The 26,042-nt window shown below is 31.8% G+C and overlaps 2 protein-coding genes and 1 pseudogene across 5 annotated transcripts; 2 read left to right on the forward strand and 1 right to left on the reverse strand.

Moving 5' to 3' along the window:
- The first annotated feature begins 290 nt into the window (after positions 1 to 290).
- On the forward strand, positions 291 to 8,794 carry LOC107423967 (putative nuclear RNA export factor SDE5). 4 transcript variants are annotated; one of them, XM_048472066.2, is made up of 12 exons: positions 293 to 520; positions 1,657 to 2,237; positions 3,041 to 3,066; positions 3,625 to 3,702; positions 4,721 to 4,779; positions 5,035 to 5,282; positions 5,663 to 5,739; positions 5,847 to 5,903; positions 7,080 to 7,147; positions 7,764 to 7,870; positions 7,963 to 8,033; positions 8,311 to 8,794. In XM_048472066.2, the coding sequence occupies exons 2-12, from the start codon at positions 1,670 to 1,672 to the stop codon at positions 8,422 to 8,424; spliced, it is 1,473 nt and encodes a 490-aa protein (XP_048328023.1). In that variant the 5' UTR covers positions 293 to 520; positions 1,657 to 1,669; the 3' UTR covers positions 8,425 to 8,794. The 4 variants fall into 4 exon arrangements, with proteins under 4 accessions (XP_060672047.1, XP_048328025.1, XP_048328023.1 ...); XM_048472062.2 differs by having other exon boundaries at positions 294 to 579; XM_048472068.2 differs by lacking the exon at positions 3,625 to 3,702 and having other exon boundaries at positions 292 to 579.
- Positions 8,795 to 10,049: 1,255 nt separating this feature from the next.
- LOC107423810 (monothiol glutaredoxin-S17-like) lies at positions 10,050 to 11,227 on the forward strand (annotated as a pseudogene).
- Positions 11,228 to 12,143: 916 nt separating this feature from the next.
- LOC107423876 (pentatricopeptide repeat-containing protein At4g21705, mitochondrial) lies at positions 12,144 to 14,811 on the reverse strand. Its single transcript, XM_016033525.4, has 2 exons — positions 14,289 to 14,811; positions 12,144 to 13,560 (listed from the first exon to the last, which is right to left on the reverse strand). The coding sequence occupies exons 1-2, from the start codon at positions 14,538 to 14,540 to the stop codon at positions 12,310 to 12,312; spliced, it is 1,503 nt and encodes a 500-aa protein (XP_015889011.3). The 5' UTR covers positions 14,541 to 14,811; the 3' UTR covers positions 12,144 to 12,309.
- Between the last annotated feature and the right edge of the window lie 11,231 nt (positions 14,812 to 26,042).

Consider the following 26,042-nt stretch of genomic DNA (forward strand, 5'->3'; position numbering starts at 1 on the left):
TATATAATATATTATTTGGATTGTATTGAATTTATATTTCCAATCAAATCTATATAATTTATAATATTTTAAATCTAATCTAATCCAATTAATATAAAAATCTAATCCAAATCATTAAAAATGGATTGGATTGAATGGATTGAACGAATTGAATTTCATTTTATGGTGGAATAACGATACCTGATTAGGCCAGGCATACTCGCATCACGCGGCCACAAAGAACGTACACGGAAAGGAAGAAGCCGCGTGGGGTAGGGAATAATTGTTAGACTCAGAAACCCAATTTACAAGGCGCCAAAATCTATTCCTCCTCCTTTCCTTCCTTTCTCCTTCCTTCCTTCCTTCCTTCCTTCCTTCACCCTTCTATTTATTTATTTATTTTTCAAAAGCTCAGCATCACAGGCGCTATACTCCGTCTCTCACTCATTCACTGGTTGAGTGGTGTTGATTTCTCAGCTTCACAATTCCACCAAATCCCTCTCACTCTCTCATTTCAATTCAAACAAACAGCTCCTTATTGGTACCTCCAGCTCTTGTTATTTTTGGATTTTGCATTAATAGATTTCTTATTTGTCAAAGGTATACATCTAAACTATGAGAATGTGTTTAATATAAGATATTGAATTTCCAAATGTGCTATTTTTAACTCTTTATTACCTCCAATCTAATTCTGCTTCCTTTAAAAAAACCACTGCTTTTTATTTATTTATTTAATTATTCTGAATCGTCGTTGTTTTATATGAGTTTATAGTTTCATTTTTGAAGTGGGTTTCATTGGTCATTACCGTTTCTGAGCTTCAGGATCTAAAAATGGCTATTTTTCTTCTGGGCATATATTTTTTTTTCATTGTCTTTATCTCTAATGAATTTTGGATTGAGTGTCCGTTGAGAAAATTGTTATAAAAGGGCAGCACACCCCATCCATCTGATGCTGCGATACAGTTTCTTTAGGAAAAATATGTTATCAGTCGTGTAGTATAATCGGTTAAATATACTTGGGTTTTTACCAGATCGCCCATTCTAGGCTTGGCCTAAGCTTGAGTATTGCTTGATTTTTTTTTATGATCCATATGTAAACAGACAGAGAACATGATAATATCTTGCGTGCTTTTTACTGTTTAATTTATTAGTATTATTATTATTAATTCTTCTTTGGTTTTCTGTTCTCTCAATTGATCCTTTATTGCTTTTTCTTTCTTTGGGTTGTTTCTACTCTATCTGCAAGTTTTCTTGAACATCATCTAAACCATGTCTGAATCATGCAATTTACAGAGGAAAAAAAAAAAAAAAAACATTGCATGATCTCCTTTACAGCTTTATATCTGTTGGATAGCTATAATTAATTTAGTCAATATAGGTAAATGTGCACCTTCATAGTCAACATAACTAATAATTTTGTATTTCTTAGTTTGCTGGAAACAAGATATTGTATTTGTGTTTTCAAGTGGTTGTCAACATATATTATTCATTGATTCCTAGTTAGATTAACTTTGATTTAAGTTATTGCTGAAACATTTCACTTTTTTTTTTTTTTTTTGTGTAATATTTTAGTAATAGATGCCTTTCTATTGTTTTAATCTCCTCTGAGTTCCAAGTTATTGAATGAATTATTAATTTGAACATAATTTATTGACCCTTCTTGTTCTCAATGTTCAGTAACATATATTTTATGGAAGCATCTGGTTTGAACACATCAGAATATAGTGATGAAGAAAAGGTGTTGAAGAGTTTGCTTGATGCATTTGGTTCTGCATTTTCTCTTGATGAAATAGCTTCTGCTTACTGTAAAGCAGGCCGGAATGCAGATTCGGCTGGTGAAATTCTGTATGAAATGCAGGGAAGCAAGGCTACATTTACCACCCATACATTCAGTGGTGAGTCAAGGGAAAAAGAATCTACAGACTCATCCTATGGTAATGTTGCTGGGCAGTCATGTGAACTGAATGTAAATTCCGTAGCTTCGAAGCAAAAACACCGTGCTGCTTCAATTGGTATAGTTTCAAGCATTATTGATAAAGATTATGTTCGAGGGACACATTCAATAAATGGGTCTTGTAATGCAACTAGACCGTTGAGAAAGAACTCTAAGGTATTGCCAGTATCTGAACTTTGTGTTAAAGAAGATAACTCAAATTCTGCAAGGGATGATTGTCTGCACCGGGATATGGAAGAATTTCTCTTCAAAATGCTTGGAGATGGATTTAAGCTAGAAAGGGGTGTGATTCGAGAAATTCTTGGTAAGCCAGTTTTTTTGTGCCAAAAACTAATTTCTTTCAGGCTTTGAATTTACAATCTAAATATGAAAAATACTTATGGAAATCTTCATGCTATCCCATTCAGATTTGTCTTCTCAACCATCTTTTAGTTTCAGTTAGATTTATATCATATATTTAATGCAAATACGAGAATGCCTTTTTGCAGAAAATCTCTCTGTTCTTTTGTTTTTGTTTTCACTCCTCTTTTTTTTTTTTTTTTTTTTTATTGGATCATTTTTTTATTTTAGTCTAATGATGTTTCCCCTGTTTTTTTGTTCTTACTTCATACTAGTTAACTATTCTCCACTTGATGTGGGATCATTATTTATAACGTTTATTCTTGAAAATTTTAGTTTGTTTACATTTTTTAAATCAGGACACCATATATAACTTTACTATGTCGGGAAACATGCCGCCTACAGGTGCTAACTTTACATACCGTTCGTTTTTCTTCCTGTAAAGTAACAAAAACAGTTGCTGCTAAATACTTCACTCTTTTGTGGTATAAAAGTTAGTTTTTTAGAAATGAGAATTGATCAGATAAGCTACAAGTTGAAGTGTTTTATTTGAGACAGAATTTGGTTGTGAAACTTTGGACCTAAATATCCACTTGTCATCTACCAAATAAAAAACTGTCTTTCTGGAAACAGTTTGTGTTATGGGGAAACAGTTTTGTGTTATGGTCTCTTAGTTAAGTGCTTTGCCTTTTAGATTATAGTTAGATTGATGCCACGGTCACAATTTGAATTTATTTATGCTGATCAAGGTTTATGTTGAACATGCAGATACTTGTGGATACAATATGCAGAAGGTACAATTATTCTCTCTTCAATATCAAGGCTCATTATGGATTTTATTGTAGTCCATAATGTCATTTTATTTTGTTGTAACTATTATATAGAAATTTCAATGTAGTTTTCTTGAGTTGATGTATTTTAACTTTTGGAGGCTTCTTAAGCAGATATATAATATACCTATTTCCTTTTTATTTGGACATTGGTGTTTTTTCGATTAATGTAATTGACATTAGTCATCTAAACGGAGCCAAAGGCCTGGATAGCCTTTTTGCAGAAACATCCTTTTAGGAATGTTCGATTAAATCCTTATCACTAATGGCATACATATGAGGCCCAGAATATGAAGTGGCCTTTGGCCAATGAGGTTCTCTAGCTTTGTAAAAGATAACATATAGAAGTTTAAAGGCTTTGATTTAGAGACATAGGCTGTAAACTAGGGAATGACTTGTTGGGACATTAAGTAGGAAATCATGTTATTTACTAACATAATTTCATTTTTCCATTTACTTGACATTGTTAGGATCTACTCACATAATTCACTTTTCTAAGCTGCATTTCATTTTGCCATTCAGAGCATGGAGAAGCTACTTGATATTTCAGCTGCATCCTTGGAGAAAGGGAAGAAATTTGATAGTAAATCCAATAATGAGGTTAGTATGATGCCAAGCATTGATTGAAGCTAACAATGCACGCCTCCCAACAGGGGGAAAAACAGTATTTTGATCTTCTTAAAGACAATTAGTTCTGGCTTTTACCATTTTCCAAGCTATGGAATTCAGGACAACATATAAGTTATATATATATATATATATATATGGAGTGATATTATGAGCTATAGTATAATTTAAATAGAGGATGCACTATTGTATTTTGCACTAAAAGTTATTTGGTAATTGGCATCAGTCACTGAAGGTGCCAAATAAATTTGGTTACAAAAGGTTGGATCTATTCTATCTTCACAAACGTGTTCAGTTTTTGCGAGGGTGGTTTGTCAAGGATGGGAAAGAGTCGTTTTATCAGTTGAAAAAAAAAAAAAAAATGACACCTGTCCAATCCATATTCAAACTAAATGCACTTGTTAAACCGCAGGAAATTATTACTACTTTGCTAAAGTATAACTTGATTGTCAATGTATTTAGCTTGCCTCTTATGTAAACATTTGGTTGGAATTGACTGGATTATCTTTTTGCTATAAAAAGTATGGATTGCTAGTGTGTGCTGTTATCTCCTTTAGTATTTGAAGATCACAGTTGAGGTATTAGGTCTGTACTTCTCCCTTTTAGGTTATTGTGAGGAGAGTAATTGTGAAACTTTTGGGTTATGAATCTTTGGTACAAAGGTGAAGTAAACAATACAAGCTTGATTTATGGTGTATAGCAGTATTGGTGTACATGACAAAGATGGTTTTGGTCTTTTATTATATAGCAGCATTTGCTTTTGTTTGCATTTTTTTATGAGCTTTTTATATGTTGCCTTTATATAGAGCTATCCTTTTACTTAATATAAGCAAAAGACAAGCACCTCTGGTTATTGTCTCAGGGTGGTAAAGGAGTGGAGTGGACATGGCTAATCTTATGTTAAATGTCTTTGCCTATATATGAATTAAATTTGTGATTACTGGCATGGTAGTCTCATATCTTTTCCTTCTCATTTGAGTTCATTCTCCAGGTTCTAAGTTCTTCAAAGTCGGAAGGACCTGAAAAAAAACATGCGAACTATTCTAGAGGGTATGCTTATTTTATCGTTTTGGTTTAGGATATGCTTATTTTATCATTGTGGTTTAGCTTTTAGTTTATCATTTTTCTGGATTTTCTTGAAACAGTGATGCATACTAAATAATAAATATGTTTTTATATATGCATATATGTATATATATTATGGCATGTACATAAGTGCATACATGTGTAATATGTGTGTGTGTGTATGTAAGTATGTATTTACCTATAGCTAAACTAAATGCATCTTTGCTTGTCTTTGTCCAGTAATGGAGATAGGGTTTCAAATAGGAGAGTAGAATTATGTACTGAGCAAAAGGAGGCAATTGATCTCCCAAGGGAAGTTTTGGCTTCTTTGTTTAATGCAACTGAGAGGTCAGATGAATCACCTAGAGGAACAGTGAAGGCAGTGAAGAGGTCTGGGGCAATAGGACGGGTAGCGGTTGAACCTCCAGAGTACTCTATTGTAGGGTGCATGAGAACTCCAATGTGCTCACAGCAACATAATGAGTATGGTATGGACCTCTTTTCTTTTAATGGGTAGCTTCATTTCCCTATGTTGAATGGAGTGTAGAGAGGCATAATAACTATAGGAGGACAAGCTAAATGTTTGGGCGCACGCGCTCTCTGTTGTTCGGATCAGACTTGTTGAGGAAGTAGTTAATAACTAATAAATTGTTACAATCTTAGTTTTAGGTCACCAGTCCGAACTCCAACTTAAGAACTGAATTATTGGTCCTTTTAATAAATTTTAGGGAATTAAGTACATAGGCAGTTGCTAAAATTTGTGGCAATATTGCATGTTTTGATTTTAATTTATGTTTATTTAGTTTTATTTCCCTATACAGTTTCCTTTATCTGATATATATATTTTTTTCCTAAATTGCTGATGTAGATGAAGAGGATAGTTACCAGGTTCTTCGTAGAGCTGTTAAGGAGTACCGGGGCATGACAAAGGAATATTATAAAGCTGTACATTTCTTTTTGGAGCTTATTTTACATGCTCACTGAATCAAACACATATATTATCGAATGTAGTTTCTCTTGGTAGCCTTAAATTTTTCAAATTTTCTTGTTAGGCTATTGATGCATTAACCGAGGGGGATCATATTCGAGCAGGGAAACTTCTAGAACAGGTAATTCTCCATCTTACTGCCAGCAGGAAGAGTTTAAATAGGGTTTATTGAAGCAGAATTATGATTTGCTTTGTTCAACAACAATTTAGATTACTTCACATTCTCTTCATTTTGGCCTTATCGAATTGTAAAACATATTTTTGAATTGTAAATAATAAAAGAAAAAAAATACTAATAAAATAAATAGAGTAATTAATAATATTTCGTTTTTTTTAATTCAACATATTTGTAAAGGACCAAAAAGAAAATATAAATATATATATCTATAGTTTGTCATCAATGTTCATAGTAAATGAATTAAAAATTTTATCTTAAAGCAAACATATTCTAATTTTGTTATTCTATCAGGACCAAAAAGGAAATATAAAAATATATATATATATATATATATATCTATAGTTTGTCATCAATATTCACAGTAAATAAATTAAAAATTTTATCTTAAAGCAAACATATTCTAGTTTTATTATTCTATCAGCTCTTAAGAAAACAAAAATAATAGAATGAATTAACTGAAGAGATCTATCTTAAATAGTGAATTAATTGTATGTATTAGGTATGATTGGAAAGTATCACATCAAACAAATATCGTGTATGTCCATAGGAACATAAAATAAAATAAAATTGTGTGTGAACAATTTCAACTAAATAAATTCAAAATTTAGAATCCTACTTAATTGGGATTTTTCTTTTTGTAGTTTTAAAATAAAACTAAATTAGGAAATTAAAGAGTGAATTATTATAATGAAATAACTTATTAAAAATAATTGAAAATTTGTTTATGATAAAAGAAAGTTATAGTGTAAAAGCCAAAAGCTAGATAAGTGATGGAGGTTTTGCTAAGAAAAGCAGTTCCAAAGTTCAAAAATATTCTTAAATATTTTCTTTTAAAAGAAATTGTGGGCTTGGAAGTTAAGAAGATTTGTAAAAATTAATCCTTTTTTTTTTTTTTTTTTTTCCCTTTTATGGATTGAGATTCTATAAACTTGCATGGTAAAAGTATGTATAAGATCTTATATAATGAACACAAATGATTATAGGGATACATTTTTTTAATGTAAGAGTAGAGATAACTATTTATGTTTATTTTATTTTTTTATTTTTTTATTCCACGTTTTAAGTGTATGATGGGAATAGATGAGTACAATCGCTTTTTTAAATTCTCTTGTGTGGCAGGGTCAATTTTTTCACAATAAGTCTTATGAAGCAGATGAGAAGTCCAATGAAATGATTCTTGAAACCAGGTCAGTCTACTAACACGTGAGTAGAACAAAGGTCATGAAAATGGCATTTTAGAGCTTTTGATCAAAATTTTATATCTAGAACACAACATGCACCACCAAAAAGGAAAAAAAAAAAAAAAAAAGAGGAAGAAGAAGAAGCAAATAACAAAAATCTCAAGATTACTAAAATGTGACTGTTAGACTTATGTTTTCTAATTTATTCTTACATGTAAAAACAAGAGGTTTGTCAAAAAACGTAACGCCTCTGCCATAAACAAATTTAAATTCAGAACATGTCATACAAAACTTGCTTGAAAATAAATAATCTAGGGTTGACCAATGAGGTCTACAATTAGGACCAGTCATTATATCCGCATTAAAAACAAGTATGCGTTCATGAAATTTAAGCCATCTATAGAAATATAATGAGAAATAAATTAAGAAAAAAATTTGTTCTTATCATACAATGTGAATGGGAGGGATTCCTTCCCCCCCCCCCCCCCCCCCCCCAAAAAAAAAAAGTCCATTTTATTGAAAAATGTGTATAGTAATGTGTTTTTCTACTCACAGTTGGATTGCTGCTCAGGAATCTGCATTTATTACAACACTTTTTCATTTCTTAATTATGTGTTGACAGAAACATGGAGACAGAAGATGAAATATTGCTCGACTTGCATGACCATGGGCCAAGGGAGGCAATACGTCTTTTAAAGTGTCATCTTTCTTCACTTTCTGGCATTCCATGTAAGTCATTGTTTTCTTGCTAAGAATTTACTTCTGAATTGTTTCATGTGAATTGAAGTGATTTTTCCTTATCTTTTTTTTTTTTGCTTCAGCAATTGAATATCTTAAGGTCATCATTGAGACAAATGAGATAGACACATCAAAAGGATCTCGTAGACGACTGGTAGGCTGCCTTACCCTTTGGGTTTTGCTTACAATTTGCCTCTCTAGTTACAAACATTAGGAAAGTAATATCTTTAAATAATAATAATAATAATAATAAACTAACATTTAAGATGAGAAAATCAAATAGCATTTAATTTGAAATCATTCTTGTAGAAGAGAAAAGGAAAGCCCGAATATTTGCTACTTCTTCAGCATAATTTTTTTCTCAGTTTTCTGCCTTTCATTGGATGCTAGAAAGCTCTAGTGAATCAAGCTCCTTATACTTTTTTTGACAGATTATGAAGCTACTAGAGAAAGAATCTATAAAGTGGGTTGAAGAGAATGCTGGAACTATTCTAATCCGGTTAGATGAGATCAACCCTAAGCGGTTAAGTTTTGTCAAGAAGTAATCTGCATTGTGGAATCAGGTTGCTTTCTCCATAAATTATTAATCATAGAAGATGATTTTCTGTCAAGTAGTTGTTTGCATTAGACAATTGAAAGAGAAGCATTTTGTTTAAAACAGTTTAGAATTCATACTGACAAGGTCCTCATGAGTCAGTAATTCCTATCAAAATTTTGCAAAGTTTGATTGATTTGGAGGAAGCAATAAGTGATTATTTTTTTATGTAAGGGCTGTGAAATTGAAACATAATTTAGTATTTTCAATGTAAATTTATCTGGAAAGAGAATAAATCAATGGGGTAAATGAAATTTCAACCTGTAAACTTTAATGTGGTGATTGTTTTAATGCTAGTATTTCCTTCTATCTTATAGTTAGATCTTTTTTCCCCTTTGCTATTGTTTATTTGTTGCTTTGACCAATTACTTCTCAATGGAAAAGAATGAAAATTGTATAGTTTATGTCAACGGCATGTTTATCTAATTGAAAAGGTCATTTCCATTAAGGGATTGGCCAGAAGTTGTAGAACTGGGACTTCTAATAAACATGCCACCTGAGTTGGGTTGAGCAGGTTTCGGTTTTCTTATGTCCCTATTTATGATGAGTATGAGGCTGTTATAGCATCTCCAATGGAAAATGTTATAGTAGTAATATCACTTTAAAATTTTAGAAATAAATATGATTTTTTCAACCTAAATATTAAAAATGGCAATGTCAAATTTAAATAGACCAATAAAATGGCACCTAAACCTTCTACACACGCTTTCCAAGAGCACCGTTCGGATCACATTATTCAAAAATTTTCAATGCCCTTTGTTGTGCTATTTTGGCATTCAAAATGGTATTTGTCAAAATACAGCATCCTCAATCAAAAATGCAAAAAGTAATATCTATGCTATATTTTATCGGCATTGGCAACACAGCATCCTATTGGTTTTTATTTTATGGATGCAACAATCTAATTAAAGAACCGTTCTCTTTTTAAACAATGATCATGAATTTGTATTCTCGTATCTTAAGATAGAAATAAAAAAAATAATAATAAACAAATAAAATCCCTCCTCTTATAGAGAATTATTTGGTATAAAATACAAAATAAAATAATATCCATAACCTTTTATATATTAGGCAATTATGGATATTTTTCTCACTAAGTTATATGATTAATAATTAAAATATAAAACTCATCGTTGTAGTAACAATAAAGCAAGGGAAGTATTCTTCTACCATTAAAAAAAAAGAAAAAAAAGAAAAAGAAAAAAAAAGGGGGGAAGTTTTGACAAATCTTCTTGACTTCTGAATAGGCACATCGAAAGCTGAATAAACAATTAAAAGGTAAAAATAGTTATGGTGCTTAGATTATATTTTGTCAAATATTTTGGTATATGAAACCTATCCAATTAACAAAAATGTGTAATCTCTCAAATTAACAGACTTTAGTTTTCCAATGCTATAGGAAGGCTAAGAATTTTGAAAGAAAAAAGGAAACGGTGAAAATTTATTGATATAGCTCTGCAGTAATTATTTGGAGTGTTTAGCCTGCAACAGGAACTCGGTCACCTTGACATAGAACCCAAAACAAAAAAGTCAGGGTGGAGTGCTTGAAAGTGGCAAATTGTTTATTTTACATAAATGGATGTTTGTGAAGATGCTTTGTTTTTTAAAAATTACTCTTCTTACATGGGTAGAATCAAACTTGCTTTTTGAAGACAATAAACATAAAATGCATATTTAGAGAAGTAGGGATCATTGGTTTGTGAAGATTTTTTGTATATTCACTTTGTATTGCAGAAATAGCGTTTCTCTATTGGTTGATTTACTCTTCACAGAACAGTTAACTATACATAAGATAATTTTGGAAACGACTGCACAGTGTATGCACCTGGGCTAAATGTCATGAGTTCATTCACAGACATTGATTGGTCAGGGATTCGCGCAGTATATGCAAAGTCGTATTATACCTAAAATGAAGTAATCAGCAATGAATATCGATCTCTAGAATATGACTTGCATTAAAGTAATAGAGCCTCATTTAATATTCAAGTGAGCTTGGCATCACCTCAATATGGATTCTTGAACCTACATCACTAAGTTTTGCCTTGCCTTTAATGTTAACCAGAATGGAGGGCGTCAAATTTATGACACTAAAGTTTCTTACTTGTTTAGGGTAAAAAAAAAATGTAATGGAGATTATGGAGCTTTTGTTAATTTTACTGCCTTACAGCTACGGAGCTTCTTCACTATTTCATTTTGCTATAGATTCTGTATTTGATAAGCTTTTTATTTAAAGGTGGCTTATCTACCTGCTTTTTTGTTTGTCAGGATGGTAAGACTATTGATACATTGGAGGGTACAGAACCATCTAGTTTGGGAAATAAAGTTGCTAAAGTTGGTGGGTCAACTCACGCTGGAGAACCTGCTGCTCCTGCAGGTCTTGGTATGGCTGCAATACGCACCATCCTAGTCAACAAAAGAAGATGGATCTTCCCAAGTGGAGAACAATGTCCAACCTGGCCTTAACGATGCACTGAAAAAGCGATTGCAGCAGTTGCTTGACTCTCATCCAATAGTGCTGTTTATGAAAGGAAACCCTGAAGAGCATAGGTGTGGGTTTAGCCTTAAAGTTGTAGATATTTTGAAGAAAGAAAAGGTCAAAATTTTGATAGTTTTTGATCTCCTGTTGGACAATGAAGTTCAAGAGGGGTTAAAGAAGTACTCTTAACAGGCAAACCTTTCCTCAGCTCTATTGCAAATGTTAGATTCTTGGTGGGTTTGACATAGCGATTGCAAATGCATATTAAGGGTAACTTATTGGTGGACCAGACATTGTATTGGAAATGCTAAAAAGTGGGGAACTTGGCAGGGTTTTAGCTGAGAAAGGGATTATTCAGAAAGAAACTCTTGAAGATCGTTTGAGGAAATTGATTATTTCTTCATCTGTAATGCTTTTCATGAAAGGTGTACCAGATGCTCCCAGATTTGGTTCTAGTTCCAAGTTGTTAATTCCCTTGGAGAGAAGGGTTTTAGTTTCGTGTCCTTCAACGTTTTGACTGATGAGCAAGTGAGACAGGGGCTTAAAGTCTTCTCCAACTGGCCAACCTTTCCTCAGCTTTACTACAAAGGCAAGCTGATAGGAGGTTGTGACATCGTGTGTGTGAGTCGAAAAGCAATGACGAACTTAAATCTACCGTGTCAGAGAAAAATGTTTACGATTTTTTCAGAAATTGTGGAGCTCATTTTCATATACAAGTTTTTCAATGTCTTAAGGATATTATACATGTTCCAAATGTTTGCTTTAGAATAGTATTTTAACTGCTTTCTACGCCCTTTTAGTATGATGATTGTTTGCAGACAACGTATTATTTTCGACAACTAGACGAGTTTCACATTTTGCTTCTTTTTTCTGTTATGCCAACCATTCAGGAAAGTGTTAACTGGGTTTGGGGTTTTTTTTGTCCTTTTTCTCTTTTTTATTTTATTATTATTATTTTTGGTTAACCTTCTTTTCCCAGGTTTGGTTATTCATTATTTTTCCAGTTTTTTATGTAGAACCTATCGGAAAGTTATTTGATAGGCAAGACTGGAACCAAAAAAAAAAAATATATATATATATATATATTTAAAATAAAATACAAAAATACATCTGAGAGAGGTTTCACATTTTTGCACAATTTTTACAATCGTTAACGTATGCATTATGTTCAGAACAAAATCATTATTTGTATGAACAAAATAGTATCATTATCATTCGGCTCATCAATTTACAATTTTTCATCTTTGCGTACATATGCTTGCCACGACTCTATAAAACAATTCGGCTGAATGCCCATTATTTGTGCCTTTACAGCCAATGCAACCAATTATAATCGAATAGAAGAGAAGCAAAAAAGCATCATGCTGACTCTAGTTTTTGCCACATGGCAAGGATGTTCTTTGTTTCTTCATCTTCATCTATATTTTCAGTTTTCATGCTATCTAAAACCTTATTTATTTCTGTACTACCTCCTCTGATATGTGCTTTTAACAAGGCGTTGTACAACTTTATGTTCACTGGTATAACATTCCTCACTGATTCTACAAAGGCTTCGACCTCTTCAACACTGCCTTTATCACCAAGCCAGCTCAACAAGCTTCTTACCACCCTATGGTTGGGTTTCCACCCTTTCTCTACGTGTATAGAGAGGGCAGCTTTCATGCACTCTAAAGCTTTCTCTGTTTCCCCAATGTCCAGGTATCCGGTTGCCACTTTACCCCAAATGTTAGGGGCGGTTGGTTTTCCTTTCTCAATCAAGTCTTCAAGCAGTACTTCTGCTTTCCCATACAATTGCTTCTCAATGTAACCAACAATAATAGTGTTTGGCACTCGGAAATCATAACAGTTTCCAGACGATTGCCACTCCTCCAGTACTTTCTCGGCTTCTTCGAATGCACCTAGCCTCACCAGTGATTCTAACATAACAATATAGTCCCTGTTTATGTGCCTCTTACAAGCAGTTTTTTCCAGACTCCATAATCTCAGGACCTCATCCTTATTCCCAAGGCTGGCATAAAGTGAAATTAAATGATTGTATCCAAGTGCATCTTTCTTATCTAGCGTCTTCTCTGATTTCTTAAGGGCATTTGTTGCCTTATCGGTTAGGCCTGCTTTTCCGTAGAGATTGGCAGCTACAGCATAAGTGTTCCAGTCCATGACAATGTGAGGTTGACACTCCATCTCCTCCAGAACATTTTCCATTCCTTCAATATCAGATCTCATACCATAAGAATTCATGCAGATTCTGTAACTGAAGTTGTCAGGCAAAACTTGGTTCCCCTTCATCTCTGCTAGCACATCAGGGACCTTCTCATACTGGCCAAGATTTATGTACAAACACATTATGTCATTGTAAGTGAGAGGGGAAGAAGCAAAGCCTAGCTCCTTCATTTTCTGCAAATGAGAGAGAGATTTATCTCTTTGATGCTGCCTGACATAACAATTCAGGAGAGCACCGTATGTCTTATCTGTCTTATCTTCATCTCTCAAATCGTTAAAATAACTTTCTGCAGAAAGAAACCCACGAACCCTGCCAATCAGATCCAGCTGAACAGCATGCTCAGTTGCTGAAAAAATGCATACACCCTTTCTTTTCATCCACTCAGAAACCTGCAGCCATAGAGCATCGCGATTAACAAAGTAGAAGATTATAGACAAATCACCTATGTTTTAAAATTCTCTGCAAAAAACCATTTGTAAGTTTTGTACCATTATATGTAGATCTACATTTGCACGTGGACCAAATCCACTGCCCGATCCTTATGCCATCAAATGATATAATCTTGGCACAGCGGTACTAGAAACCAAAACCTATAAGCATAACCAATGGGAATGCTTCCAATTGAACAATGAAACGAATACTAGGGAATTGAATGGCAAAAACGTTCCTTGGAAAATTTTACTCTTATGGTTTTCAGTTCTGATTACTGTGATTTACTATGCAAATGGTATACCAATGGCCGTGCCAAACCAATTAGATTCAGATGTTAACCCAACCATTCTGTACAGTTTATATCTATTTAAGTTCAGATTGCCCTCCAATCTATAACTGTAGCTTTGCAGGATGGGCCTAAAACACATAAGTGTTCCTTTTCGGTTTGTTCTTTCAACGCATAATTGCCACTAAGCTAATCCATCCCTAAAACTTAAATGCAGAGGTACATGCGATTCAATTTGACATTAACAAAATGATAATTAACTCACAAAAACATTTTTGAAAATGTTCTTCTGAATCATGCAGTACATTAGAAATATCATCATAATCTAAAACACAGCCCCAAACCAGAGCCATTCAATAGGAAAAAACAAAAAATAAAAAATAAGAATAAAAAGTATACCTCTAGAGCTTGAGAGAATCGCTTGCGCTTACGAAGATCATGGATGATGCGTTGAAGCTCGCCGACTCGGAGCTTTTTCCCTTGGTGCACCCAGTATTCGAGCTCCGGCACAAGGCTCAAGCTTGGGTTTCCGAGCGGACTTATTTTGGAGTAAAGAGTGACCTTGTTGGTCCTGTTCGTGTAGTAAGTTCTCCACATCACATTGCGGATTAGGGTTTTCGATAAGAGCTTCACATCCATCAGCATCAGCATGGGTTAGACTTAGAGCCACTAGGAGTGAGAAAGGAGATTCTGAAAATGGAGGCCTTGCTACAATCTATTTCTACTGCTTTACGGTTTCAGTTTGGGTTAATTTCCTAAACACCGTATAATTCCACATTTAGACCCCGCACCGTTAATGAAAGTCTGTTAAACTTAACGGCAAAAAAGGTATAATAGCCGAAAGACTTATTTCTCCTTTTCTTCAGTCCCCATTCTACTAATAGAATTCGAGGGTTATGATTCTTGACTCGGTTGTTGTCCCTTTGATCGATTGGAGAATCGGAGAGTTATTAGGATTTTTTGGGCTTTAAATGGAAAAAAGTAAGAGAGAGGGTAGAGGTTGATTAATTAGGATTTTTTTTTTAACACCAATTAGGAGTTAAAAAATAATAAAACTTTCTACCTCTTTTTTTTCAAATCATAAATATAATAATATTTACAATTTATAATTTAATCATTGATTTGATTATCAAGTGATATTTACAATTTATAATTTAATTATTGATTTGATTGTCAAGTGATGTTCCTTTAATTAATTTTAGGGATAATATTATATAGTCCCCTATCATCTCCCACTATTTTAAATTATATTTTAAGGTTTTAAACATTTCAAAAATAATTTCTCACACAGTAAATTTTTATCCAAAAAAATATTTTCTTTTTAGGTCGTAAGGTAAAAGGACATTAATATCTTTATAATTTAAAATAACCTTTTAGTTATTGATATAGTCAATACAGTAATACTTTAATAAATAAATAATCTTGATAATAAATAAAATTGTTTTGTCTAAACTTGGATTGTATACTGATCGAGTAAATTCACTAAATGTATAAAATAATAATTTTTTAAAAAATCTTTAAGACTCGTTCAATATATAAATTAATAATTGATTAAATTTGTAATAAATAAATAATATATATAAACAATCTTTTTTTTTTTAATTCAAAATATGCATCTAAAGTTTTTTTCATTTTCAATATGTTCAAAAAAATAAGATTTGAAATAAAAATTGATCAAATGATTCATAAATTTTCATAAGTAAAGAGCTAATTAATTAGCCAACTGAACATTGATCTACTTTACATATATCGATGGAATTTTTAACATTAATATATTTCTCTGTAGAGTGAAATTTTTTATATTAATTATTTTTTCATATTTATTGATTAAGTAGTAATCAATCCCATAATTATTTATCAAGTCTAATTGATCTTTTCCTTAATTAATATTTATTATATAATTAGTAAAATTATTTCAAAAAAATAGTATAATTTTCTTAAATTAATAAATATTTATTTATCCGTAAATTATTAGTTTATCAATAAATTAATAATCCCTTTAAATGAGTAATTTTTAACAGTCTTATAGATATTTATTTATATATGTTTTACCATATCATATACACCCTTTATCATAAAAGCAAATATTCACCTTTTTAAAAAAAAAATATTTTATCAACTATCATTATTATAAAAATATTATATACTTCAATATTATATAAAAATATTAGTATTTTACCATTACCCTTGTCACATAATTTGCAATTTTACATCAACCTTTTTTTGTATTATTATGTAATTATATATTTTGATTAAATACATTTGAAAATTAACAATATGTATATATAACCTAGTAATAAATTAATAATTTTATATATTATAATATTAAAATATTAATACGTTTCCCTTAAATTAAAAAATTTATATATATATATATATACACACACACACACACACCTATTATAAGCAGCTTCAACTTTATGCCTCACGTTTTGAAACCATAATATTTTTTAAAAATAATTTCTTATCAAAAAAATAAATTTTTTAACGGACTTTAAAAAACAAAAAGAAGAAGAAGCAAAAGATGGCATAATTAAAAACCATATGAAAATTTGATACGAAAATTTGATAACAATAACAATTTCATACAATTTTCCATCATTTATTTTATTTTTCACTCATAAATATTTCATGTAATTTTTTATTTTAAAAATAACTGTTGTTTTTTTGGTATGATAAAAGAAATATTGATACTCATAATGAATAAATAACTATTAGATAAATAAATTAGAAATACAATACTATTATCAACATAGATGGAACATCAAAAAATATATTGAAAAAATTAGAGATACTCATAATGAATAAATATTGATAAAACAAATTTGGAATCATATTAAAATAACTTTTTAAAGAAATTATGATTTTTTTTATAGTGTATAGAAACAATTCAAAAGTGAAGTTCAATACACAATTTATAAAATGAAGACAAAAACAATTTAATAGTTCTAATAATTTATTATTATATACTATGTATTTTAGATAAGATTAAAAATTCGAACTAATTAAAGTAAATATTAATTAAAAATGATTATTTCTAGCTAAAAGTATTATGGAGGATAATTAATTCTTTAGGTAACAAAAAATTTATTTAGGTAGAGCAATAACTATTTCTTTTTTTGTTTGTTTGTTTATGTTTTCTTCATTTTATACAATATAATAATTAGTTAATTAACTTCCAGAAGAAAAAAAAAATCTGGGAGGATAATTAAATCTTTTGTTGTTTTGTAATGCATTTTCTAAGATATAATAATTAGATCATTAATTTCCATTAATAGGTGTTAGAACATTTGATTAGGAAGATCAACTACCATTTTCTTTTCTTTTTATAACATATATTAATCAATTTAATTCTTAACGAAAGAAAAAAAAATAAGTAGAGGATGATAATTATTTTTGTTGGATTATAGAGCATTTATTTTAGGAAGTGCATCACTAATTTTTATTTTATTTTATTCATTTTAGAAAAATAATAATTAGTTTTTAGTTAATATAAATATAATTATCTATATATATATATATATAAAAGACAAAATATTAATTTTTAAATATTGTTAAAATGGTCCAATTGCCTTTTTGTCCTTCCATAGTTAAATGTAACATAATATTTTTTACGATAGTGCATATTTACAGAATATAATTTAAAATACGGATAAACAGTAAAAAGTCAATATGATATTAGCCCTTAATTTTATTATATATATAATTTTATTTTTATCAATAAAATACTAAGGCCGTTATGGTCTTTCTACCTTTTTTTTATGATCAAAGTAACATCACATTAACGTAAGTTTTTTTATGAAATATCGAAAAAAAAAAGGGGTGTTAGTGGAATATTCTCGTTTCAGTGCTAAGAAACTAGGTGTGGGATATTAAAGATCCAACCCAAATGGAAAATGGGCTTGAATGGCTTTATTATTAATTTTATTTTTAAAAAAGGGTTTTAACTCATTTCCTTTCTTATTATAAACAAACAACAAAGAGAATAAAACAAGATAAGTATAGATCAACAAGAGAGAAATATGCCAAAAAATACTATAAACAATGTAAAATAAAATGTAGAATGAAAAAGAGATTGAGAAAGGGTGGAAAGAATTTCAATTTATTGTATGTATAACATTTCATGTCCTATAGCCTCTATTTACAAGCTTACATAAAGATATTAAAAGATTAGGACAAGATTTATCTAAAGAGAACAAGGGTTAAAGCTGTTGGAAATTGATTTTGGAAGTGTTTTGAAGTGTTCGGCCTTTATGATTTTGAATAAGGTGCTGAATTTCCCAACAAGGCCAGTATGGATGTTTCACGTTTTTTTCAAAGGAAAAACTAAGGTATTTTACGAAAACCAAATTCTATTCATTCATTATAATGTTACATATATATAGCTTGCAAAAATGGTGTGAAAGCCCATCATGGCCCAACTTAAACACCAATAATTTCTAAGTGCTTCATGGTGAAGCAAATACAAGTGTGAATACAACTTCATCATATACTTTCTTAAATTTTGACAAGTGTTGTTGTCTTATTGAGTACTTCAAGTTCAAATAATCCTCATGCATGATGTCGCGTGTCTTGACATGCATTGGATGAGAGGTTGGCCGAATGATAAGACTCTATGTTACCAAGCAGCTATCCATGTTATCATCCTTGTCACTAAGGTGCTTGATTTTTTTTAAATCCTAATTTGGCTGATACATTTTAATTAAATCATTTTGGTGTCTTTAAGCACCAGCTTTACTAGCCTAGGTTTTACACAAAATTGGCTAGAACAAACTATAAGTCAAAATACAAAAATAAGCTTGAATTGTAAACCTCTCGACCTACCTACCTAGGTCTAGGGGTTTACTCATTATCATGGCTAACAATGCCATGATTCTCTAATACTTTTCCTTACTAATGTTAGGTCTTTCCTTTGGCAATGGCTTCGTGAGGATATCTGTAAGTTGATTTTATGTAGGGCATATGACTAAGTTTTTATCCTTGTTTCTTTTAGTCTTTCAGATGCTATGATATTTCATTGGAATATATTTTGTTCTCCTATGCTGTAGTGGATTTTTGGCAATGGCAACAGCTAAAGTGTTGTCACAATGAATGGAGGTTGCATTGTTTTGTTTGCAACCTAAATCATAAAGCAATTTCCTTAGCTAAATTGCTTGGTTCGATGCTGCTGCTACTGAAATTTACTCAGCTTTGATAGTTTATTGTGTTGTGGTTTTTTGGTTATGTGAGCTCTGATGAGAATCCGCCCGTGCTCCCACGACCAACTACTCGCTGGGGTACTGATCCAATATGGATGAAGTCTGGGCCAATCACTAGGGCTTAAGATAAGAGATTTAAGGACAACCTGGCTGCTTTTATACAAAAAGTTATTAATTCTCAAAAGGGCTTGCTCATACCTGAAGATACAAAGTCTGTTTTAAGCATCTAAGCGGTGTAGGCCGATACAGACCCGAGTAGCTGTTTTCGTGTAAATATGGACTCCGGGTGGCATAGAATGGATCTAACACTTTATGGATTTAGTGAATATCACTAACAGGTCATGGAATCAAGACAAGGTAGAATCAAAAGCAACCACAATGGGCATTTGTGCATAGAGAGAATAGTTGGATGATTTTTCTATATTTGTCGTTAGCATCACTGTATTTTATTGATTTGATATTTTCTCTTTATTCCAAGCAAGGGCAACGTGTGGGACTCATAAATAATCCTACTTGGCATCTTACATGGCATATGTGAGCTGATTTGAAGCCTTTGCAAACTGGAATTTGGTCAAAGTTAGCTTAGTGGTCAAACTAGTCAACTAGTTTCCTAATTTGATTTTAACTTTTTGTTTTATGAACATCATGCATAGGCACAACATCATATAATACAACATCCACATATTTATCAATGCTAAACTTTATTTTGGCTTCTTTATTTACTTTCATCTCACCATTATCATTAAGCCATTGTAATATTTAAGGTTCAGGATGCTTAATGATTGTTACTCCTAATTTCTCAACCACCACATTACTAATTATATTAGCACAACTTCCACTATCAATTATCATACTACAAATATTACCTTGAATTTCACATCGGATATGGAAGATATTTTCTCTTTGGATTTGATCCTCATCTTTGTACACGTTTAAGACCCTCCTTCCCACCACACTCAATTTAGCCTTTAAAGCTTTGAGAGTCTCGGCTTCTTCATGTTCTTCATCTCCAATTTCTTCATCAACAAATTTAGTTTCAGCTTTAGAATCTTTATTTTCGGACTCCAACTCTCCATTACCTTTCAGTATTATGATTCTCTTATTTGGGCATTGATTGGCAATATGTACTCGTCCTTGGCACTTAAAACAAACAATATCTCTAGTTCTTGATGATTTAGGATTAGATTTACCTTCCAACTTAGGTGCTTGAGTCGAATCCAACCTTGTATCTTTCCTTGGCCGATTGGAGCTTTTTTCTCCTTGCTTCTCCAAACTCTTGAATTAGTCCTCCTATTGTTTCAATCTTGATGGCCACATGAAGCATCTCCTCCAATTCTATATATTGTTGTAATTCCACTTGGTTGGCTATTTCTCGATTTAAACCTCCCAAAAACCGTGCCACGGTTGCCTTACGATCCTCATTCATGCTTAATCTCATCATGAGCATCTCCATCTCTTTGGAGTAGTCTTCCATGATCCTACTTCCTTGTGATAATGATTGAAGCATTTGATGCAGCAACCTATGGTAATGAGTCGACACAAATCTCTTTCTCATGGCTCCTTTTATTTGTTGCCATGTAGTACCCAACTTTCCTTCGGGTATCTTGCTCATTAGTACACCATAGGAGTGCATAATGTCCAAATTCCAAAGAAGCCAATTTAAATTTCTTTGCCTGGGAATAACTATGACAATAAAAAATCATCTCCATACGCTCCTTCCACTCTAAATATGCCTTCGAATCACTTTTCCCCAAAAACAGTGGGATGTTCACTTTAACATTTCCAATGTCATCATCCTCATCTCTAGCTTGCCTCCCATGGTTATGCCTTTCTTGGAATGCAAAAATATCATCAAACTCCTCCTCTAAATTGTCTCCAAAATTACCTTCCTCAAATCGTACTTTAGAACATCCAAAATATAGAATAGTTGTTGATTCTAGTTATTGTAGTTCAAGTTTTGTCTCAATTCCTTTAACCAATTTTAATCCAATCAATTTTAGCACTCAAATGTCAAATCTCCATAAGCAATATAGAATAAATAACAGCAACTCCAAATAATCACAATTGAAATTCCACACCAAACAATCTTAATTCTTCAATCCTTAAAAAATCATCCCTTTTACCTTTTTTTTTTTAGTTGGATTTTCTTCCTTTTTTTTAATTAATCATAGAATATAAACACAACTCCGGTCGTAAGAATCAACACCAAAAATTAACCCTATCTACATTTCAAATATAAACAAATTGCACAACTTTCAGTTTTTTTTTATTTTTTTTATGCAATATGCTTTGAAATCTCTCTCTCTCTCTCTTTTTTTTTTTTTTTTTAAATATATGAATGCAACTAATTAAGATTAAAATAGGAAAGAAAAATAAAAAATAAACCAAATTACTAGAAATAATATGCAAACAACCAACAAACTAGAAAACAAAATTTTGGCTAACAACAAGGATAAATTTGGCTATGTAGAATTTTTTTTTTTTTTGTGCAGAACGTGAATGAGATAGAAAAAAACCTTAACCTAACATTAAAATTCTAGAATAACACAAAACAAAATAAAACAAATAAGATAGATCAAACCTGAATAAAATTCGGCTCTGATACGAAATGATACGGACCTAGGTCGATTTACCCCTAAAGCCATATTATGTTAGTCCGGATCACAATTAAGTTTAGATTCTAATGGTCACCTTAACCTCTAATCAACTTGTGATTAGAAACCTTGGTATATGATGAATACGCCACATTAGATGATGGATATCCTATTGATAAGTCAAACTAAAACACTTGATTTCTATTAAGTGTCTTAGGTATTTAAAGAGAATAAAGAGAATTCTTTCTCACAAATAAATTTCTGAATGATATCTAGGCTACTTTCTCATTGAAAAATAAGCATTTAAATAGGCTAATAGTACAAAACAAAAGCCCTAGAATAGTAGGGTAAAATTCGGGCAACATGGATTGGAATTTGGAAAGTGGCCGAATTTTCTAACCTTCCCTAAGCTAAATTGGTTTAATTAATTCCTTAATTTTGAAAATAGGAATTAATTAATGTACAGTCAAAATAATAAATTCTAACTTTCCTAAAGTAAATTGTCCAGCAAATAAATAAATAAAAACCAAAATAAAGATTATTTCCTAAACAAAAGTCAAATGTTTAAATTAGGATACTAGTTGACTAGTTTGCCAACTAAGCTATTTTGGACCAATCCCTAGCTAGTTTAGGTTCCAAATCAGCTCCAATATGAAATATAGGATGCCAAATAGGATTAATATTGATTCCCATATGTTGCCACTTGATTAGAATAGTTGAAACTTGCCTGATCAACAAAAGAAGTCAAAGTCAGCATCAAAATGAGCATTTTCAGTAAAAAAAGAAAGCTTATGCGCACAAACTGAATTTGGATGCTTTTGTTCTGCCTTGATATGATTCTATGGTCTCTTAGTGATATCAATTGACTTCATAAAGTGTTGACTCCATTCCTTGCTATTCGGAGTCCATAAAAGCACCAAAACAGCTTGCTGGATCCATTTCAGCCTTCATAACTTGGATGCATAAGACGAGCTTTGGATCTTTTGGTATTGTCATGCCCTCTTGAGATTGAATTACTCCTTGAATGAAACTAACCAAGTTATCCTTGAATGTCTTAGCTTGTGCCCTCGTGATTGGTCCCGTCTTCATTTGTATAGGATCAGTACCCCAGTGGGTAGTCGATTGTACAGGTATGGGCGGATTCTCATCATCTTATTCTAATGTGGTGGTAGCCTCTCTTGAGATCCAACTTTGAGAAAATTTGAGAGCCTCCCAAATTATCCAACATTTCTTTGAGTCAAGGAATGAGAAATTTGTACTTGATTATAATTTTGTTAATTGCCTTACTATCAATGTGCATTCGCCAAGTTTTGTCCTTCTTTGGCACAATTAAAGCTGGAACGGCATATGGACTTAAGCTTTCTCTTATCATCTTTTTCTCCAGAAGATCATCTACAATTCCTTGGAGTATCTCATGCTCTTTAGGACTTATTCGGTAGTAAGAAAAATTTGAACTACCAGCACTAAGTGGGAGATCAATGTTATGTTGTATATCTCGCATCGATGTAGTTCCTTGGCAATTCAACAGAGGCAAGGTCTTGATATTCTTTAAGAAGTGGCTATAAAGGTTGTGGAACAACTAGCTTTTTGGGTTGGGGGTTAGAAATTATGAGAGCCATAAGATAATTAGGTGGCTAGAAAGGAAATAGGAGAGGTAATTGTGGAGTAGTTTGGGTGTCGTTTAGGTGTAGAAGATAAAGGGGTTAACTGCTATTTAGGTTGTTTAATGGGTATGGATTGCTGTGTAGTAGGTTCATTGTGTGAAAGTTTTGGAGTGAATGGAAAGAGAACTATTTTTTTATGATGCCACAGGAATATATATGTGTAGCCTTGCCTCCATGTTGAGCATCCCTATCAAATTGCTATGGCCTCCCCAAAATTAGGTGACATGCATCCATGTCCACAACATCACAAGTGACTTCATCTTTATAGTGATTCCCAATAAAGAATGGAACTATGCAAACTTCATTAATGACCATTTCACTCCCCTTTTTAATCCACCCAATCTTGTAAGATTGAGGATGGATTGTTACTGGGAGGTGTAGAGCCTTTACCAAAGGTTTAGAGATAACATTCTCACAATTGCAACTATTTATAGTTACACATTTCCATTAATGGTGCAGTGAATCTTAAAGATAGCATTCCTTTAGCTTTATTGTAGTTGTTAGGCTAACAATAACACTTTTTAAAGGATACAAACAAGTTGTTCACAAGGTCCCGCTTAGAAATGTAAGTTCTTCATCCTTTTAACTATCAGGAGTGGATTAAGCCTCATTAAGTTTGTCAAGTTCCTCATGAATATTGAGGACCTTTCTTAATGGACAGTCACTAGACTTGTTGCCAACTTAGTTGTATTTAAAGCAATTGAAAGGTTATTGGTCTTATATAAAGGTTAGATGGTTTCAAATTGTGATTTGGTAATTTTTCAGTGACTTTGTTATAAGGTTCAAGGTTGGTTTTGGGGTTACTGTTGGAAACTTGATTTGAAGATGAGCTAGGGTTGAGGAAATTGTGTGGTTTGTCTCTTGTATTCATAGGGCTATGTTCCACTTTCTTCTGAATAGACCAATTCAAGTTAGAAAAAATATAGCAATTTTTTATTTTTTGGTTTCATTCAAATTATTCCTTGAACTTAGCCTGAAGAATTCATCAGTACACTCATTTACGGCTCTAGCTCCTTGTTGACAATGGTGGAATTGATAATATAAAATTTAGTCAAATCATGATGGAGAAATTTGGCTTCTAACAATTGCTTCATTCGACACCACATTTTAACTGCATCTTTTCTTCCCTCATTTGATTTAACAGAACTTGATCTCACAAAGCTGAGGCTCTACCTCTTAACTTATAAGTAACTAATTTCACTTGTTGTTTCATACAAATGTTCATATAATCCAAGAATTTTTCAACAGTTTCCAACCAATCGAAAAAGTTTTTGATATTCAAATGCCCGTCGAAAATAGGAATATCAATTTTCATATTGTAATTAAATGCCTCATTTTTCTGTGCATTCCTATTTAGCATCCCAAAATGATGTCCTAAATGTGGTTCCCCATACAGGGGACAGAATTGACGGTGCATCACTGGTTAAATCGCAGCTTCAATTTCATCGTCGTCGAGATTAACGAATTTCAAGGGAAAGAGCTTCAAATTTCTGTTCTAGATCTCAAATTGCTGCCCAAATGGCTTGATTATTCTGATCGTTTCTGATAACTTAGTTACTTCCTTCATCAAAGTTGGCTAGCAAGCTTGGCTAGATCTAAGGCTTTGATACCAAATTGATGTAGTAAATCATGAAAATAAAGCAAATTCTAGTTGAACAACTCTAAGAACTTCAAAGATTCAAGTGGAGAAACGATTTCATTCATCAAAGAAGCTTTAGCTTCATGAAATAGCTCTTAAAATGGAAACTAAAAGGAATCTACCTCTTTTAGAGAAAGAAGATAAACCTTACACCAAAACAGAGAGTTTAAAAGGACCGTTTTGCTCAACAATTATTATAGCTAAGTCATTCGATAATTACAGAGAGTTTAAACAGGACCGTTTTGCTCAACAATTATTATAGCTAAGTCATTCGCTAATTAACACTTAAAAACTAAGTAAATGATAAAATAAAAGGACTTAATAAGATGGTGTGTTTAAGATCATTGATGAAGAAATTAAATAGCACTTGTAAAGAGCTAAACGATACCAAGTGATTATATTAGCCCTGATTAAAATTAAGTTTATATTCTAATGGCCACCTTGATCCCTAATCAACCTGTGATTAGAAACCTTGATATAGATCGAAGATGCCATAATAGGTTATGGAATGTCCAATTGATAACTCAAGCTAGAACACTCATTCTCTATTTGGTGTTCTAAGTGTTCTAAAGAACGAAGAGAAATCTCTCTCACAAGTATTTTTCTGAATGAATAATGATCTATCTATTACTAAGAAAATAAAACCTTCAAATAGGCTAGAGTTACAAAACTCAAATCCCTAAGGCATTAGGTGAAAATCGACCAATAAGGTTAAACAAAAGGTAATTGCCAATTTTCTTATGTCTTTCCTATTCTAATATACATTAATTAATTCCTTAATTTTGAAAGAGGAATTAATTAATTTAAAATCAGAAATATTAAAATTCAACATTCCCAATTTAATTTGGCTAGAAAATAATTAAATGAAAACCAATAAACAAAGACTATATCTTAATATAAAAGTAAAATTTCAAATTTAGAAAGTAGTTGACTTGCTTTCCAAATAAGCTGTTTTTATCCAATCTTAGCTAATTTAAGCTCCAAATCTAATATAATATGCTACATAGGATGCCTAGTAAGATTAGAACTGGTTCCCACACGTTGCAATTGATTGGAAT

The sequence above is a fragment of the Ziziphus jujuba genome, chromosome 1, assembly GCF_031755915.1.
Source record: "Ziziphus jujuba cultivar Dongzao chromosome 1, ASM3175591v1".
Lineage (NCBI taxonomy): Eukaryota > Viridiplantae > Streptophyta > Magnoliopsida > Rosales > Rhamnaceae > Ziziphus > Ziziphus jujuba.